The following is a 15,667-nucleotide window of genomic DNA, read 5'->3' on the forward strand; positions in this document are numbered from 1 at the left end:
GTAAATTCATTTTGGATATGCATAAGTCTATTATACATATCCTCAATGCTTTCGCCATCTTCAACCTTAAAGGTTTCAAATTTGGCTTCTAAACCGATTAATTTGGTTCGTTTAATTTGGGTATTTCTCTCATACCGGTTTACAAGGGCATCCCACATTTCTTTTGCGGTTGAAGAGCTACCAAAGATTAAGGCAACCGATTCACTAACCAAGTTAATTATGGCATTAATTGCAAGATCATTGTCTTTCTTGGTTTGTTTGGATTCGGGAGTCTCGATTTTAATGTCGGTGGTAGTGGTAGTGAATATTGGTGTATACCCCTTGTTAACCACATCCCATAACTCAAGAATGTTTAAATAATTGATCATGGTTTTCTTCCAATGCATAAAATTTTTGGTCGAATTGCCAAAAATTAGGGGTTCCTTCACGGGTCTATAGGGTGCCATTTGACAAATTGATCTAACTCTAATTAAGTGTGCCTTAATTTGAGTAACTTACTCTGATACCACTTTGTTGTAATAAGGGGCACCGCTAATTAGCTCGAAAACTGAAATTAAATTGCAATTAAAAGTATAAGAGATGAGTTTAGAGAAATTGACACGCGGGATGATAACGGAGTTCGGCAAAACAAAGGCCTACGTCTCCGGGGTGTCGTAACCTCTTTCTAGGTGCGCCTTTCTATTACCCAATATGAAATGATTACAATTGTGAACCGTGAGCCCTTACAAAACAGGAAGTCACGGGCAACGAGAGATGAGCGCCGGCGAGCCCTTACAACCAAGGGAAGTCACACGAGCAACTCGAGGTTTGAGCCGGCGAGCCCTTACAAACAAGGGAAGTCACACAAGCTACTCAAGAACAAGAGAAACACTCAATAGATCACTCTAACCTAATCTAATTAGATATTAGTGAAGTGGATTTGAGGTTGTTTGAGATTGATTGAGAGATATTGAAGTTTTAAGCTCAATCAACAATGGTGGAACCAAGCTCTCAGAAAATTGCCTCTTTTGAAGTTTAGGGACGGCTAGATTAAATGGGGAAGAGACCCCATTGCTCTATTTATAAAGACAGTTCCAGAAAGAGCAAATTGAGCTAAAACGTTACAACGTTTTCTAAAAACGTTACAACGTTTTCTAAAAACATTACAACGTTTTATCTTATAATGCGATTTTAGGTTTTCAATTTTCTGACAGCTCAGCTAATCGATCCAAAACGTTACAACGGTTGTAAAACGTTACATAACGTTTTGTTCTGTAAAATCTTGATCAAAAACAGAAATTTTTGAAGCTCAGATTTAATTAAAACGTTACAACGTTTTAAATTTGAATTTAGCATTGATATAAACGATCCTAAAACGTTATAATGTTTTATAAAAACGTTATAACGTTTTATAAAAACGTTATAACGTTTTATAAAAACGTTATAACGTTTAAGCTGTTATGTACACCTGTGCTTTAGCTGTTTTGACACTCCTAAAACGTTACAACGTTTTAAGTTGTTTCTGAGTTTAATCAAGCTTTTACTTCAGTGTTTTTGACAGAATTAAAACATTACAACGTTTTATAAACGTTACTAACGTTTTACCTCTGTAAAAACAGCTTCAAACTTACTTTACCAAGCTTCTGATTTTACAATTTGTATTCTTGATAAAAGTCTTCGTGATTTCTTCAGTCCAAGCATATTACATTGCAATTCCAACTCTTCTTGAACCTACATAATCTTAAAACAGAAGAAATCGTAAAATTCAATAATTGTATGTTTTTGCAAATTAGTCAAATAGACGTAAAAGATTATTGTACGAACAACAAAGTCCATCAAACAAATCATCAAAAATAACGATAGTAGTTCCAATAGTGATTTAACAAAATAGTAAAAATTAGACTGGATCATTGAATCAGTGATTTTCAATGTAGCTTAATAAATAGTAAAAAAATTTCCAAAAAATGTAAAATTTGATCTCCAAGCACATTTTAATATAGAGATCACATCTAACGGTTTAAATCAATATTTTGGACTTTGAAAATTAAAAAAACGACTTAGTTGCACGGGATCTTAAGAACAATCGATTTGATATTAGCCAACTGCAGGAACAATCGATTCGATTCGAGGAAGGATCCCCTAACAACATTTGTTAAGTTACAATATCTTATAACCATTCGGTTTTGCAATTTTCAAAGTTTAAATAGTCGATCCAAGTCGCTCAACATGATCTCTATATTAAAATGTGCTTGAAGATCAAATTTTATATTTTTTGAAGAGGAGGGATCCAATTACATCTTTTTTTGGTGACACCGAATTACAGTCTATATTTTCAAAGTCCAAACAGTCGATCCAAACCGTTCAACATGATGGATATGTTAAAATGTGCTTGCAGATCAAATTTTTTATTTTTTTTTTTGAATTTTTTTACTATTTATTAAGATGGGTAAAAAATTCAATGGTCTAAATATAGCGATTTTGTTAAATACTTAATAAATAGTAAAAAAAATCCAAAAAAAATGTAAAATTTGATATGCAATTACATTTTAATATATACATTATGTTGAACGGTTTGAATCGACTATTTAAACTTTGAAAATTTTAAAAATCGAGAGTGTAATTCAGTGTCACCAAAAAATGTGTAATTGGATCCCTCCTCTTTTTTGAATTTATTTAAATATTTATTGAGTATTTTACAAAATTATTGTCTTTAAACAATTTTAAACACTGAATAACAATAGTTTTGTAAAATACTTGATAAATAATATAAAATAAAAAATTAATCTCCAAATATATTTTAATATAGAAATCATACTGAACGATTTAAATCGATTGTTTGAATTTAAAAAATTACAAAATTAAATTGTTACTAAATGTTGTAACTTATAAATATTATAAGTTAAATTATTTTACAAAATTATTCTTTAAACAATTTTAAACACTGAATAACAACAAATTTGTAAAATACTTGATAAATAATATAAAATAAAAAATTAATCTCCAAATATATTTTAATATAGAAATCATACTGAACGATTTAAATCGATTGTTTGAATTTAAAAAATTACAAAATTAAATTGTTACTAAATGTTGTAACTTATAAATATTATAAGTTAAATTGTTTGAATTTTAAAAATTATAAAATTAAATTGTTACTCCAAATAAAATAACCATCGTAAGAGAATTTTTTTTCAATTCACTACCAACAAGAAATTAATCCCAACCTCGGATAATAAGTAGTTGATGAATAAACTACTGCGAAGATCAGTTGATTGCATTTGCAGTGAAGGATAAGAAGAGAGAATAAATCCGATCAGATCAGTCCAAAATCTTCACAAAAAGACAAAACTCGGATTTTACTAACCGCCGAAATTTAATCGTGGGGCATGTTTTAGATTATCTTTTGTTTTCAAATATATCGTGTGGTAAAACCCGATTGATTAATGCCATTTAATGGTCGAGCCAAGAATTCGTATCCTCTGCATTAACTTAAAAAGGAATCTTCTGAGTTAATACATCTGAACTGTCCAATTCGTTTTGAGAATCGTGCAGACTAGATTCACACTAATATTAAAAGACTCCTGAATTATAAACTGTTCCGATTGACTCCATTTAAAATCAGACGGCTGAGAATTGTCCCGTGGCCTTGCAGACGGTGCGGACTCCGGAGCCGACCGGGTCGGGTAAGAATTGTCCCGTGGGCCGTGGGCCCGTGGCCTTGCAAAGCCGGATAAAGCCACAAGGTATAAATATTAAGCTGATCCTTATTCATTGTTTTTTCTTTACACCGAGGAAAGAAGAAAGGATCAACTTTGAAAGAAGCCACTTCCATCTCTCTGAACTCTGAAGAAGGTTACGTATAAAGTGAGACTAGAAAGAGGTAACCCTCCCTCACGCACGCTGTTCTAATTAACCTTAGATCAGGTTATTTGAGCAAAACGGTTTTAGTGAATTGCAAGTAATTTCTTTTCTCTCCATTTTATCTGTTCTGATTCACCGATTTCGTTTTAAATCTGATAAAATTCTCGTTATACACTGGTTTTCTGAAGTTCGATTTGTGCAAGGATAATCTTATTCTTGATTTCTAGTTTTAATTTTGGTCAATATAAGAAATGGTGGAGCCAGAAGTTGATAGAAGATTACTTCGAGAACTTGAATTAATGGGATTTCCAATCAACCGTGCAACAAGAGCGCTTTATTCCACTGGTATCTTTTTCCCTTTTGCTAATTCAAATTTCTTCTAATCTACACTAAATACTAATTTGTGTTCAGCATACTACTCCTATCCTCCACAAACGGGGTCTGTATGTAATGACTTTATTTCTCATGGAATTAATGTTTTTAGGAAGTTGTAGCCTTGAAGCTGCCCTGGATTGGGTCATAGAGCATGAGAATGATTCTGATATCGATCAAATACTACTGGTACCACTTCTTGTAAAAATTACTCTCTTACAAAGGATTTCTCAAGGAAACCACCACTACCAAGTGCTTTTATATTCATTTTTTTGTCATTTCAATTTTATGAAATTGTGTGGCCCAATTGTGGTGTTTAACCTGACACCTGTCAGGCACAGTACCAATGCGTCAGTTCCTCTTAGACATATACATTGTTACCTTTTGTGAGTGGTACATGCTGTAATTTAATTTATTAGGTGCCATTCAATATCAAAATTGAAGATGGGAATCAATTTTCCTTGCCAGAAGAAGTGAACTTGGAAGCAAAGAAAATGTGGTATGATTCAAATCTCTTTTTGTTTTAATTGCTGTATTACATATAAAAAGAATTAGGAATTTGAGGATGAGATCAGTTACAATAAGTAGAAATGAAGTGTATTTTTTCTGGCAATGCAGCAATCATGTGGGACAAATTACTGTCTTGCTCAATGATTTCTTTCTATTTATTCCAATTGTTGGTAGCTAGTACAGATACTAGTTGGCACCATAACCTTGGATGGAAGTATTATCTTTTTTTCATTTTTTGTTGACATCTGTTCTTGAAATGAATTTCAGGCAAAATACAATTTGTAATGCCAAGAATTTCGAAGATCTGAAAACATCTCAGACAGAAGTAGAAAAGGTACTGCAGTTCTAAACTTTTCTTTTGCTGTTGAACTCTTAATACATGTATTCAACATTTGGATAAAGGAAAATTCTGAGGAATCCTTATCATTGGTCAAATGAATTTGAAGGCACCATTTTAGGGAGAAAAAGGAAACAAAGAAGATCCTCTGTCTTTTATAAGGGAAGGAAAAGAGAATTGGTTTATACTAGTAAAATTGAGGACGGATACCATCACCTGACAAGATTCCATGTCAATAGCACAGTTTTATGCCTCCTTTGAAGTTGCATGCTCTCTCTTGCTTAAAACTCAGCATATTTAACAAGATAATAGATTAAAAATACAAATTGGTATATGGGAGAGGTAGTGAACTTTTTAGGGATTATTGGTGGGGAACCGAAATCATTATCCTTCATCTATTTTATTGATATCTTTTCTCTTTTCGTAAAGGTGACAACAGCAATCAGAGAAGCCACAATCAATGATTCAAAAAATACAGAAGATGAAAGAGAAAGGTTTGTGTTTTCCCCTTATAAGTTATATTGTATCGAAAGAGAATTTTTTGGATAACCATATTGCATATCCATGGTCCTAAATCTTATGTCCTTTATTTCTAGAGAAATTTAGATATATACCCATCAAAACTTGTTCAATTAGATATTTCCCCATCAAAATTTTAAAATTAGTTATTTCCCCATCTAAACTCCCTTAAATTATTAATATCCCCATTTCTTACTTTAATTACTTAAAAATAGAGACTAAAGTTAACAAACAATTAAAATGACAAGTTTACCCTTCAAACAATGTACTGTCTCCCTCTCTCTTCCTCCCTCCCTCGTTTCTTCCTGCAAAAAAGGATTTTCTTCTCCAAGGAAACATTGAATCAATGGCCGCATCAAAGTATTGTGCGACAGTTAGTCTGTTTCAGATATCAGCTTTAGCAGCTTAAAAACCCCACGACTAGCCACTTTTAAGAGGCTATCCAGCTGATTACATACTATTGGCTTGGGATAAATAATTCGAATTGAATTAGAAAGAAGTACGAGGAATGAGAATTATCTTTTAATTGAACGAAAACAATTTTAAAATTGTTTTTTTATGAACAATATGCTATTTGTTTTGAGAAATACATGCGGCCAAGGATATCAGGAACCCTTTTTTCATTATAATATGAAATATGCTATAATATAATCATGTGCTATGCATTTGTAAAGGTTATGAAATTTGATACAGTTCTGAAGTTGTAATAAGAAGAATATTTTGAACTAAAGCATCTTTTAAATTGCAAATTATTTGTAAGGTTTTGGATTTATCTGATTATTTAATTCTAATAATCTAAAGAAGAGCAGTAAATAAAAAGAAGCAAAATCTGAAATATAATAGCAATGCGATCTTTTTGAAATTTTAGCACCGATACTCATGGTTACAGTTAGAAACGGTACATTGCAAATTGTATTATTTTAGTCTATCTCAAAATGAGAATAGCTTATTCTTCCTCTTCCATCAAACATCTTGTTTTTCTACATACATGTGTGTTTTGGGTCAACAGATGCATTGCCCCGGTAGTCTCAAGGAAACTATGTAATTCTTTATTTCTCTCCTCAATAGGTAATGTTTTACGGTTCTTCCAGTCATTGAGTAAACTTCTAAAATCAGAATATTTTTCTTGTCATTGGCTCATTGTTTTCTTGGAGAAGAGAATCAATTTTCACATTAAGAAACAAGGGAGGGAGAGGGAGGGAGAGAGAGAGAGAGAGAGTACATTGTTTGAAGGGCAATCTTGTCCTTTTAATTGTTTAGTAATATTGGCTTTAATTTTTAAGTAATTAAAGTAAGAAATGGGGATATTAATAATTTAAGGGAGTTTAGATGGGGAAATAACTAATATTAAAGTTTTGATGGAGAAATATCTAATTGAACAAGTTATGATGGGTATATATCTAAATTTCTCTTATTTCTAATATAAGTCATGAAAAGGTAATTTGGGTATTTTTTAAAAGATGAAGTTGATTTGGATAATTTAATTATTATGGACTAAAATGTCTCTGTATTTTGTTTTCTCTTTCATTATAACAGAATTCTTTCAATGATAAGAACAAAAGGGGAGGAAGAAAAAAGAGTAAGAGAAAAACAGTTAAAGGATGATCAGGTACAACTGGGGTTTCCATATATTACAATGAAAGCCAAAACATTTCTGGTGGTACTGCCCATAAGTTCAGTGGCACTTGCTAGCTAGGAATTAATGCTTTTCTGGTTTTCAGTCCAACTAAAATATAATGTAGACAGACTGAAACAAAGAAAGAATGTGGTAATATACTAATATAACTCTTTACTGCTCTATACAATAGTGAAATCGCATCAGGGTTCCATGTACTTGCAACTACAAGACCTGAACTGTACAATTCAATAGCTTAGGGTTATAAATCCATTGTACTGACTGTTATTAATTGTTTGATGATTTTCTAATTCTGATTGTGCTGGTACAAAGAAGGAGAAAATGAAAACCAATAAAGAGCTTATGGAGGCAAAGGGACAATTGGAGGAATCTCAAAGGAAACGGTTTGTATAATAACCTCCTATATTGCTTGCAGACTGGCAATAACTAATGTTGTCAGTACAGTGTCAGTACATAATATGCGCTAGTTGATACCAGACGGATATCAGTTATTTGATCATTCTGTTTTTTTTTTTTTCCTTGATGCTTTTTGTTATTTACCATCTTTTAGCATAATTGTTGAGTCCTGTAGTATTTTTGCTTATCTCGTTGTATTTTCTGCATCTATGGGTGCATTGTTTAGCACAGGTCACTAGCACAAGCAGGTCTAGAAAAGGAGGAAGAGAGAAGAGCTAGAGAGAGAATCAGAAGACGTATAGAGGATGATAAGGTACCTATGCACATTACCAGTATTTATTGGTTCAGAGCCCAAAGTGTTGGTAGGAAAAACAGTCCTAAACAAAAAGAAAAAGAAAAATGTATACATGAGCCGAGAGAGTGTCGGCAGTAGGAAGATCTTTTGTTTTACATTTTACTTTTGATGTTTGGTACAGGCAGAGAGAAGATCAAAGCTAGGATTGCCTAACGAAAATCCTAAAGTTGCACAACCCATTGTTCCTCAAAATGAAAAGGTGCTTACTACTCTCTCACAAGAGAAATTAAGTTAAATTCTTCAACATATTTAGTGGAGATAGACTTGTAAAGATTTATAGATACTTTTGCTTTATTGGTTAGAAAGAGGCAGGAACTCTGTTGGCGAAGCCAGAGCAATTTCAGGATTGCCTGAGGTCTCTTAAGAGAAATCACAAGGTACACCGTTTATCTTTTCTGTCCCTTTTTCTTTTGCTTTTCTCGTTTTTTTTTTTTCTTTTTTTTTCTTTTTTTTTTCTTTTTGAAAGACTTGACAGTGGCTATCAAGTTCTCTCTTGCATGCCCGTCTCTCTCTCTCTAAACTGAATGCATTTCAGGATGAGGATGCAAAGGTTAAGAGAGCATTCCAAACACTTCTAAGAATTGTGGGTAACATTGGCAAAAATCCAAATGAAGACAAATATCGAAGAATAAGGCTCAGTAACCATGCATTTCAGGTACTTTCGAAAACTCTACTGTCCCCACTATAGTGCATATTTATAAGATATCATATTTTGAGCTTATGATGCAAGTGTGCTAAACAGGAGAGAGTAGGCAACTTCAAAGGAGGCATAGAATTTCTAGAGCTTTGTGGGTTTGAGAAGACCAAAGAAGGAGAGGAAATGTATTTATTACTGCCAAAAGATAAGGTCGATGTACAGCTTCTAAATTCGGCTGGTAGTGAGCTTCTTTCGGCCATGTCTAATCCCTACTTCGGCCTTCTTTCCCAATGATAATTTCTATTAAAGAATAACTGTTGCAGACTTGCTGTTAATAGTAAAATTGTACGTGAAATAGTTAACATAAAATAGTTACTGAGCAAAATACACCTCCAAGGAAGCTAACGAATGTTTTCGTGATATGTGCATGCGTTATAAGTGGCAAAGCCTCTCTCATAATAAAAGTAACCTGAGCATATAATACATTAGGATATTCCATTAGACGCTGCACAAACAGAAGTATAAACAAGGGAAATACGAGTAATATAATTTAGTCGAACTTAAAAGAATAAAACTACGAACTGCCAAAAAAGTCTAAAATATGGAACTGCCCATGCTTTCGGAAAATTCTAGATCATCAAACAGGTTTCCGGGTAAGCCACTGCCAGCTGCATCTAGATCCAACTTAGGCCTCTTATTTGATCCAATAAGGCCAGGATCAGAAGATAAAGTCTTTGGTTGACCAACTGAGACGAATGCAACGTTTTTTCTCTTCGCTTGCTGTTCGGAAATCTCTGAGACAAAGGCAACATTTTTCCTCTCTTCATGTTCCGAAACATCTGGGTTTGCCATTTGAACATTGGTTTCATGATTTATGCCATCAGATTGATCTCCAGATGAAATATTGTTCAGTGGAGCAACATCTGTGCCAATCAGACAAAATTAGAAACATAGAACAATATCTGTACCAACTAATGAACCCAAAATTGACACAGACCAAAACAGTAAAATGACTTTTTGCAAAAGACAACGTCAATTATTTCTATTTGCCCCAAAAAAGAAGGATATGTTAGGTGCTTCCAAAATTTACAGGAAAGATAGAAAACAAAAACACAAAAAATAATGACAATTATGCTAATTGACTCCTGAGCACTCTTTCTCTTCCATAGTTTGCTCCTCTCCCCCAATAATTATCCTAAATATATCATTTTTCCTCGATGAAACAACAAATGAAGGGTAAGGAGATTTTTGGTTCAAAAGTTTTGGGAGTATATGATCACTGTTACAGACCCAGATATTTGTTGAAACAGAATGTTATTCGTTTTCGAACAAAATGTCGTTCTTCAATTTATTCTAACACGACAATTGCTCTTATAATATAATCAAGGCCTTTCGCAAATGCACACCAAAGAACAAATCAGCTCACTTAATAGTTTCCAGCCACATTTGACATTGAACCAATATTTCTCATTTAACAACAAACAGAACTTTGCATAGCTTCCGAGCTGACTGATCTGCACCATGAAAAAAATTATATAATAGAAGGATACAGACCTTCATCAAAAAGGAGAATGGTACTGTATTGGATTGTCGATTCACAAGGAATTGCATCTCCATCCTCCTCTCTGCTATTGTTTTCATTTTGTAATTTCTCGAGCAATACAAATTTATCTTCTTTCCATTGGCATTCTAATATAACCACTTCATTCTTTACAGGATAGTATTCTCTGAAGACCTACAAAATAAAATATAGCATGGCATTGCAATAAAATAAATCATCTGCTTCATGAAAATAGTACACCAAAGATTTCACTTTTCAAACATCTATCAACAATGCTAGTCAAAAAATGTTTAATGATTACCGTTAGTTCAATTGCAAAACCCTTACATAAAACTCACACGTTCCCTATAGATAATGCATGACTGTTTATTTGTTGGGTCAGCTTATTGTAAACATAATAGAACTTTTGCAATGGTTACTTGTGTTCTTTTTACATATATGAAAAAGAGTCACTAGTCCCGCATTCATAGTATATGCCCACTGAGATTGAACCCATGACACGTCTAAAATTGATTCTAGCACATCGTTACTTGAGGAAAAAAAAAAGGCCATTTGCGAAATGTTCTGAAAATAAAGAAAGCAAAATTCAACACACCTCTACGCCATCTTCTATAAGCTTGACATTTTGCTTGCATTGTGAGATTTCTGAAACCTTGTTAAAAACCATCACAACATCTAATAGCATCTGTTTGCAAAATATAAAATGGGTTTTTAGCGAAAAACAAAAACCACATATTTTACTACACTTGCAGATACAGTAAACATTTGTATAGTTGTTTCACCAAAAGAAAAAAACCTACACAACAATCGTACATCTTGCATGTACTGATCAAAAGCACAAATAACTCAAAAGTAATGTGTGCTCTTAAAGAAAGGTTTTCTACTTCACCCGAACTCTAAAACCGCATCCTGCTACTAGCTTGGTTTGGCTTAATTACTCACCAATATGAAGGCTAGTATATCCAATTTTAGAAGTATACATTTACAACCTCTTAGTTGATGTCGAAATTGGATCTATCTAATATAATTCTAAATTATAAATAATGAACAGCAGATGCAAGAAATTCTGTACATTGCTTAAAAAGGTAAAAACTGCATCTTATTGTAAAGGATAATTACTTGTTGAACAATGACCCTAATCCGTCCAAGTAAAGCCAACACCATAGTTGAAAATCCTACAAAAAATGATTTTGCCAACAACAGAGATATCTGGCTATAAACAAGCTCAAGGGAAATCAACAACCTGAAAATAATGCACCTTTTCAACTTGTACATCAAGAATTCACACCTCAATGACAAGAAGATTTTGAAATTGTATTTAAAATACAGAAAGGTCCCTATTGTCGACATACCAAAAAACTGTGACCTGACACATCTTCTATTCATGGATTCTAAATCCATTAAGATTTTGAGATTAATTCATGCTCATGTCTCATCATACCAATCTCATTTCAATTATGTTCGTGAGAAATGAACGAGTATAAATATATAATAATAAAGTAATAAAATGCAATGAGGATACATTGCTGCCTTAATAATTGGTTCAGACATCTGTGTTAAATGGGGGAAAAAAAGAGCATTAGCAAGTTGAAATAATACCGCATCAAAATCAATGCAAGGGACAATATGGGTGGTAGTAGTTTCAAATTTTTTGGCTGGCTTATGTATTGCTGATCCTCTAAAGGACCTCAAATACAACTAAAAATCTAAAACAACAAAAGATTAAAAAATAAAGAGAAAGGAGCCATGAAGATAGCTCATAGACTATTACCCTACCAAATACAAGGTACTTTATCATATAATTCTTTTATAGCACCATCTATAGAGTGAACCAAAAAAAAAAAGTGAAAAGGAATATTGGCACAACAGATTCAAAGAGTTGAACAAAAAGTTATTGAAGTAATGCGATGTTGGGACTAAAGGCTTGGTTGTGGTGGTGTGGTGGTAATGCGATGTTGGTATGCACCTCTGAAAGTAGCCTTGCGACACCCAAGAGCCTCTCATGGTAGCTGTATTTTGCAAAAGTGCTTTGTTTCTTTCCCCTGGTATATTAAAATAGCAGCAAATCAAGGCCCAAGGAAAAATGCTAATTCAACCTGAAATTCCTTTATCTTTCCCTTCTTGGCTGAAAGTTAATAACTAATGCCCGATTACAATTAACCATGCATTAAGGGCTGAAGAACCAAGAAAACAAAATAGAACGACAGTTAGGAAAATATGAAAAAGATGGTTACTGATTCGGACGAAGGGCCCTTTCAGCAGCTCTTTTACCATCAATTATCGGAAAAAGTGCATTTAGTATCTGTGATAGTTTTGCAGCTTCCAGCAATTTCAGATCCCTTCTCACCTATTAAATAGTTGATTGTTACCATATTTCATATTCATTCTAAATTTAGCATTATTTGCATTAGAAGCTATTGCATTCTAGCAGATCAATTTATTGTACATTCTGAATTGCTCGTAGAAAGCATGTAAGAAAGCATATGAGAAAGTACTAAAGATTGGAGCAAATTTAGGTGAGTTTTAAATATACACATAAACTGAGTATCCAAATAAACTTAGGTTATCATACAGAAACAACCCTTTTGGTGATGAAGAAGCATATTAATTTCAGTATCATTAATTGAAATTTGTTTCTTTTAACGAGAAAATTATCCCAAATTCCACTTAATATTCGCATGAGAAAGAGGGAATTGACGGGAATAAAATTTAACCTTAAGGAGGTATTGGAAATAGCGTGAGCGCCTATGCTGGTTCTTATTTTTATACACGACTCGATCAAGGACGCTCAATTCGGATTGAAGCTTAGTAATGAGCGATCGAAGCCTCTCTTCCTCTCCCATGGCGCAAAAACCCTAAACCCTGGCTGTAGGAGCAAGACAAGCGAAAGGTTTCTCCAAACGGGTCGATACGGTTGGGTCTTTCCAGACCCGCTAAATCGCAACAGCAGGTCTTCGAGACGGATTCGCATCCTCTGGGTCTGGGATATCTCATATTTTGCGTGACTTTTTGGAAAATCACAACCGTTACAATACGTTCTGCGCGAATCTCAAAACTCAAATAATACTGGCCCCCTATGTCACCCCCGAATAGGCACCGGACAAGTCGGTCACGCAAAATATGAGATATCTCAGAGCATATGCACTCCTTCGAGACCCGCTCGCGGCTGAGCGAATGCGTATCCTCTTCATTAAACCTTTTGAGTTAATGAATATCAACCGTCTGATTTTAGACGGAGCCAATCTGGCACCTGCTTGTAATATACGGAGTCTTTTAATATTGGTGCGGATCTAGTATGCACGAATCTCAAAACAGATCAGACAGTTGAGATTCATTAATGCAAAATATTTCCTTTTTAATGCAGAGGATACGAATTGATCATCTCGCTCAGGTTGGTCCGGAAATAACTAGAAGCCTAGAACCCTAATATTGACTTGCTCTCGTCTAGGGGTTTGCTCTTGTCTAGGGGTTTGCTCTCGGGTAGGGTACAGGTACCTCGGGTTAGAGGGTTGCTTTTACCCGAACAGGTAGTACCCGTTTTGCCCGGCCCGTACCCGTTACCCGAGGTACCCGTACCCGTGCCCGGGTATAGGCAGGTAAATGGGTACACGGGTACGGGTTTGAGACAAGTAGGGTACCGATATTTAAGAAAAAAATCCGTCCAACCCGTACCCATACCCGAAACCCGCCTACTCGCACCCGTTGTACCCGTACCCACACCCATTTACCCGAACAACTTTACCCGTTTTTTTTTAAATTCAAAATTCAAAATTATTTTGCCGCCGGAAAAAACAGTATTAAAAACAGAAAAAAAAAACTAAAAAACAGTATTAAAAAACTAAAAAAAAATACCCGTACCCTACCCGAGGTACCCGAACCCGTTACCCGAGACGGGCACGGGTATGAAACGGGTAGGGTACACCCTTTTAAAAAATTACCCGATCTACCCGTACCCGTTCTACCCGACTACCCGTCCTACCCGCACCCGCCCTACCCATTACCCGTCTCGGGTTTACCCGAGGTACCCGTACCCTACCCGAGAGCAAACCTCTACCTCGGGTAAACTCGGGACGGGTAATGGGTAGGGCGGGTGCGGGTGCGGGTGCGGGTAGGACGGGTAGTCGGGTAGAACGGGTACGGGTAGATTGGGTAATTTTTTAAAAGGGTGTACCCTACCCGTTTCATACCCGTGCCCATCTCGGGTAACGGATACCTCGGGTAAGGTACAGGCTTTTTTTTTTAGTTTTTTTTTAGTTTTTTAATACTGTTTTTTCTGTTTTTTAGTTTTTTTTCTGTTTTTAATACTGTTTTTTCTGACGGCAAAATAATTTTGAATTTTGAATTTAAAAAAAACGGGTAAACGGGTAAAGTTGTTCGGGTAAATGGGTGCGGGTACGGGTACAACGGGTGCGGGTAGGCGGGTTTCAGATACGGGTAAGACGGGTACGGATTAGGCAGGTTTTTTTCTCAAATATCGGTACCCTACCCGTCTCAAACCCGTTTACCCGCCTATACCCGGGCACGGGTACGGATACGGACCGGGCAAAACGGGTACTACCCGTTCGGGTAAAAACAAACCTCTACTCTCGTCTCACTCGTTACCAGCTCTAGTTCCACCGAATTTTTCATTTGGAACGTTTAAAAAAAGGACAAACTATTGGTATAAATATTCTGTCTAATTTTCTAAAAAATATTTAAATTTCTTATTTTTATCATAAAAATAAGAGGAGGGATCACTTGCATTATTTTTTTGTGATACCAGATTACAATATATATTTAAAATTCAAATACTCAATCCAAACCGTTCAACATGATGGATATATGAAAATGTGTTTGCAGATAAAATTTTATATTATTGAATTTTTTTACAAAAATTCAATGGTATGAAAACAATGATTTTGTAAAATAATTAATAAATAGTAAAAAATAAAATAAAAATATAAAATTTGATCTGCAAGCACATTTTAATATATCAATCATATTGAACGGTTTGGACCGACTGTTTGGATTTTGAAAACTATGAAAATGTAGGATGTAATTCGATGTTACCGAAAAAGAGTGTAAGTGAATCCCTCCTCAAAAAATAATAGTTATGATACTTCTAAATAAATTAAATATTTAATTTGTTCATCAAAATTTAAAAATTACTTATTTCTCCCACTATAAATAAATAACATTTCTCATTTTTTTAATCTAATTAAGTATTTATTTTAGCTTATCTGTTATTAATCTTTTATTTTAAGAAGAAATTATCATACAAAAATTTAGATAAAATGATTAATTTACGCTTCCTTTTAAATAAACACGTTCTTGCTAATTACTATCCAACTACGATCAATATTATTTTGCATTGCAATCAATCCAGTATTAAATGATAATGTACAAATTTAGCTACTGAATTTGTATTGATGGAAAAAATGGTGAGCATTTTAAAATTAAATAGAACTTTAAAAGTTTAAGAACTGGGTTATACTAATCAATCAAATAAAAGATGAAAACCGAAT

The 15,667-nt window shown here is 34.2% G+C and overlaps 2 protein-coding genes and 1 long non-coding RNA gene across 5 annotated transcripts; 1 reads left to right on the top strand and 2 right to left on the bottom strand.

The window, feature by feature from the left end:
- The first annotated feature begins 3,719 nt into the window (after positions 1 to 3,719).
- On the top strand, positions 3,720 to 9,002 carry LOC144569439 (uncharacterized). Of its 2 annotated transcripts, XM_078319791.1 has the most exons (13): positions 3,720 to 3,937; positions 4,090 to 4,185; positions 4,325 to 4,401; positions 4,632 to 4,711; positions 4,990 to 5,056; positions 5,489 to 5,553; positions 7,115 to 7,187; positions 7,527 to 7,597; positions 7,842 to 7,923; positions 8,087 to 8,164; positions 8,268 to 8,342; positions 8,501 to 8,620; positions 8,708 to 9,002. In XM_078319791.1, the coding sequence occupies exons 2-13, from the start codon at positions 4,092 to 4,094 to the stop codon at positions 8,894 to 8,896; spliced, it is 1,071 nt and encodes a 356-aa protein (XP_078175917.1). In that variant the 5' UTR covers positions 3,720 to 3,937; positions 4,090 to 4,091; the 3' UTR covers positions 8,897 to 9,002. The 2 variants fall into 2 exon arrangements, with proteins under 2 accessions (XP_078175917.1, XP_078175916.1); XM_078319790.1 differs by lacking the exon at positions 3,720 to 3,937 and having other exon boundaries at positions 3,958 to 4,185.
- Positions 7,740 to 8,324, bottom strand: LOC144569441 (uncharacterized). The gene is made up of 2 exons (XR_013516060.1): positions 8,211 to 8,324; positions 7,740 to 7,817 (listed from the first exon to the last, which is right to left on the bottom strand). It is a non-coding gene; the product is annotated as an uncharacterized LOC144569441 (long non-coding RNA).
- A 25-nt stretch (positions 9,003 to 9,027) lies between the features above and the next one.
- On the bottom strand, positions 9,028 to 13,107 carry LOC144569440 (uncharacterized). 2 transcript variants are annotated; one of them, XM_078319792.1, is made up of 8 exons: positions 12,878 to 13,107; positions 12,398 to 12,510; positions 12,130 to 12,205; positions 11,686 to 11,714; positions 11,283 to 11,376; positions 10,759 to 10,848; positions 10,157 to 10,337; positions 9,028 to 9,525 (listed from the first exon to the last, which is right to left on the bottom strand). In XM_078319792.1, exons 1-8 carry the CDS (start codon positions 13,004 to 13,006, stop codon positions 9,197 to 9,199), a joined length of 1,041 nt encoding a protein of 346 aa, XP_078175918.1. In that variant the 5' UTR covers positions 13,007 to 13,107; the 3' UTR covers positions 9,028 to 9,196. The 2 variants fall into 2 exon arrangements, with proteins under 2 accessions (XP_078175918.1, XP_078175919.1); XM_078319793.1 differs by lacking the exon at positions 11,686 to 11,714 and having other exon boundaries at positions 11,283 to 11,406; positions 12,878 to 13,086.
- Between the last annotated feature and the right edge of the window lie 2,560 nt (positions 13,108 to 15,667).

Source organism: Carex rostrata, chromosome 18 (assembly GCF_964058835.1).
Source record: "Carex rostrata chromosome 18, lpCarRost1.2, whole genome shotgun sequence".
NCBI lineage: Eukaryota > Viridiplantae > Streptophyta > Magnoliopsida > Poales > Cyperaceae > Carex > Carex rostrata.

What these genes read in the sequence shown, in the direction of transcription:
- LOC144569440 (XM_078319792.1), bottom strand. Translation starts at nt 13,006, where the DNA reads ATGGGAGAGGAAGAGAGGCTTCGATCGCTCATTACTAAGCTTCAATCC. An exon ending in TCGCAAGGCTACTTTCAGAG is followed by an intron (nt 11,715 to 12,129) that starts GTGCATACCAAC and finishes CATTTAACACAG; the next exon opens with ATGTCTGAACCAATTATTAA. An exon ending in TTAGGGTCATTGTTCAACAA is followed by an intron (nt 10,849 to 11,282) that starts GTAATTATCCTT and finishes TTTTGCAAACAG; the next exon opens with ATGCTATTAGATGTTGTGAT.
- LOC144569439 (XM_078319791.1), top strand. Translation starts at nt 4,092, where the DNA reads ATGGTGGAGCCAGAAGTTGATAGAAGATTACTTCGAGAACTTGAATTA. An exon ending in ACAGAAGATGAAAGAGAAAG is followed by an intron (nt 5,554 to 7,114) that starts GTTTGTGTTTTC and finishes TCATTATAACAG; the next exon opens with AATTCTTTCAATGATAAGAA. An exon ending in TTGTTCCTCAAAATGAAAAG is followed by an intron (nt 8,165 to 8,267) that starts GTGCTTACTACT and finishes TTTATTGGTTAG; the next exon opens with AAAGAGGCAGGAACTCTGTT.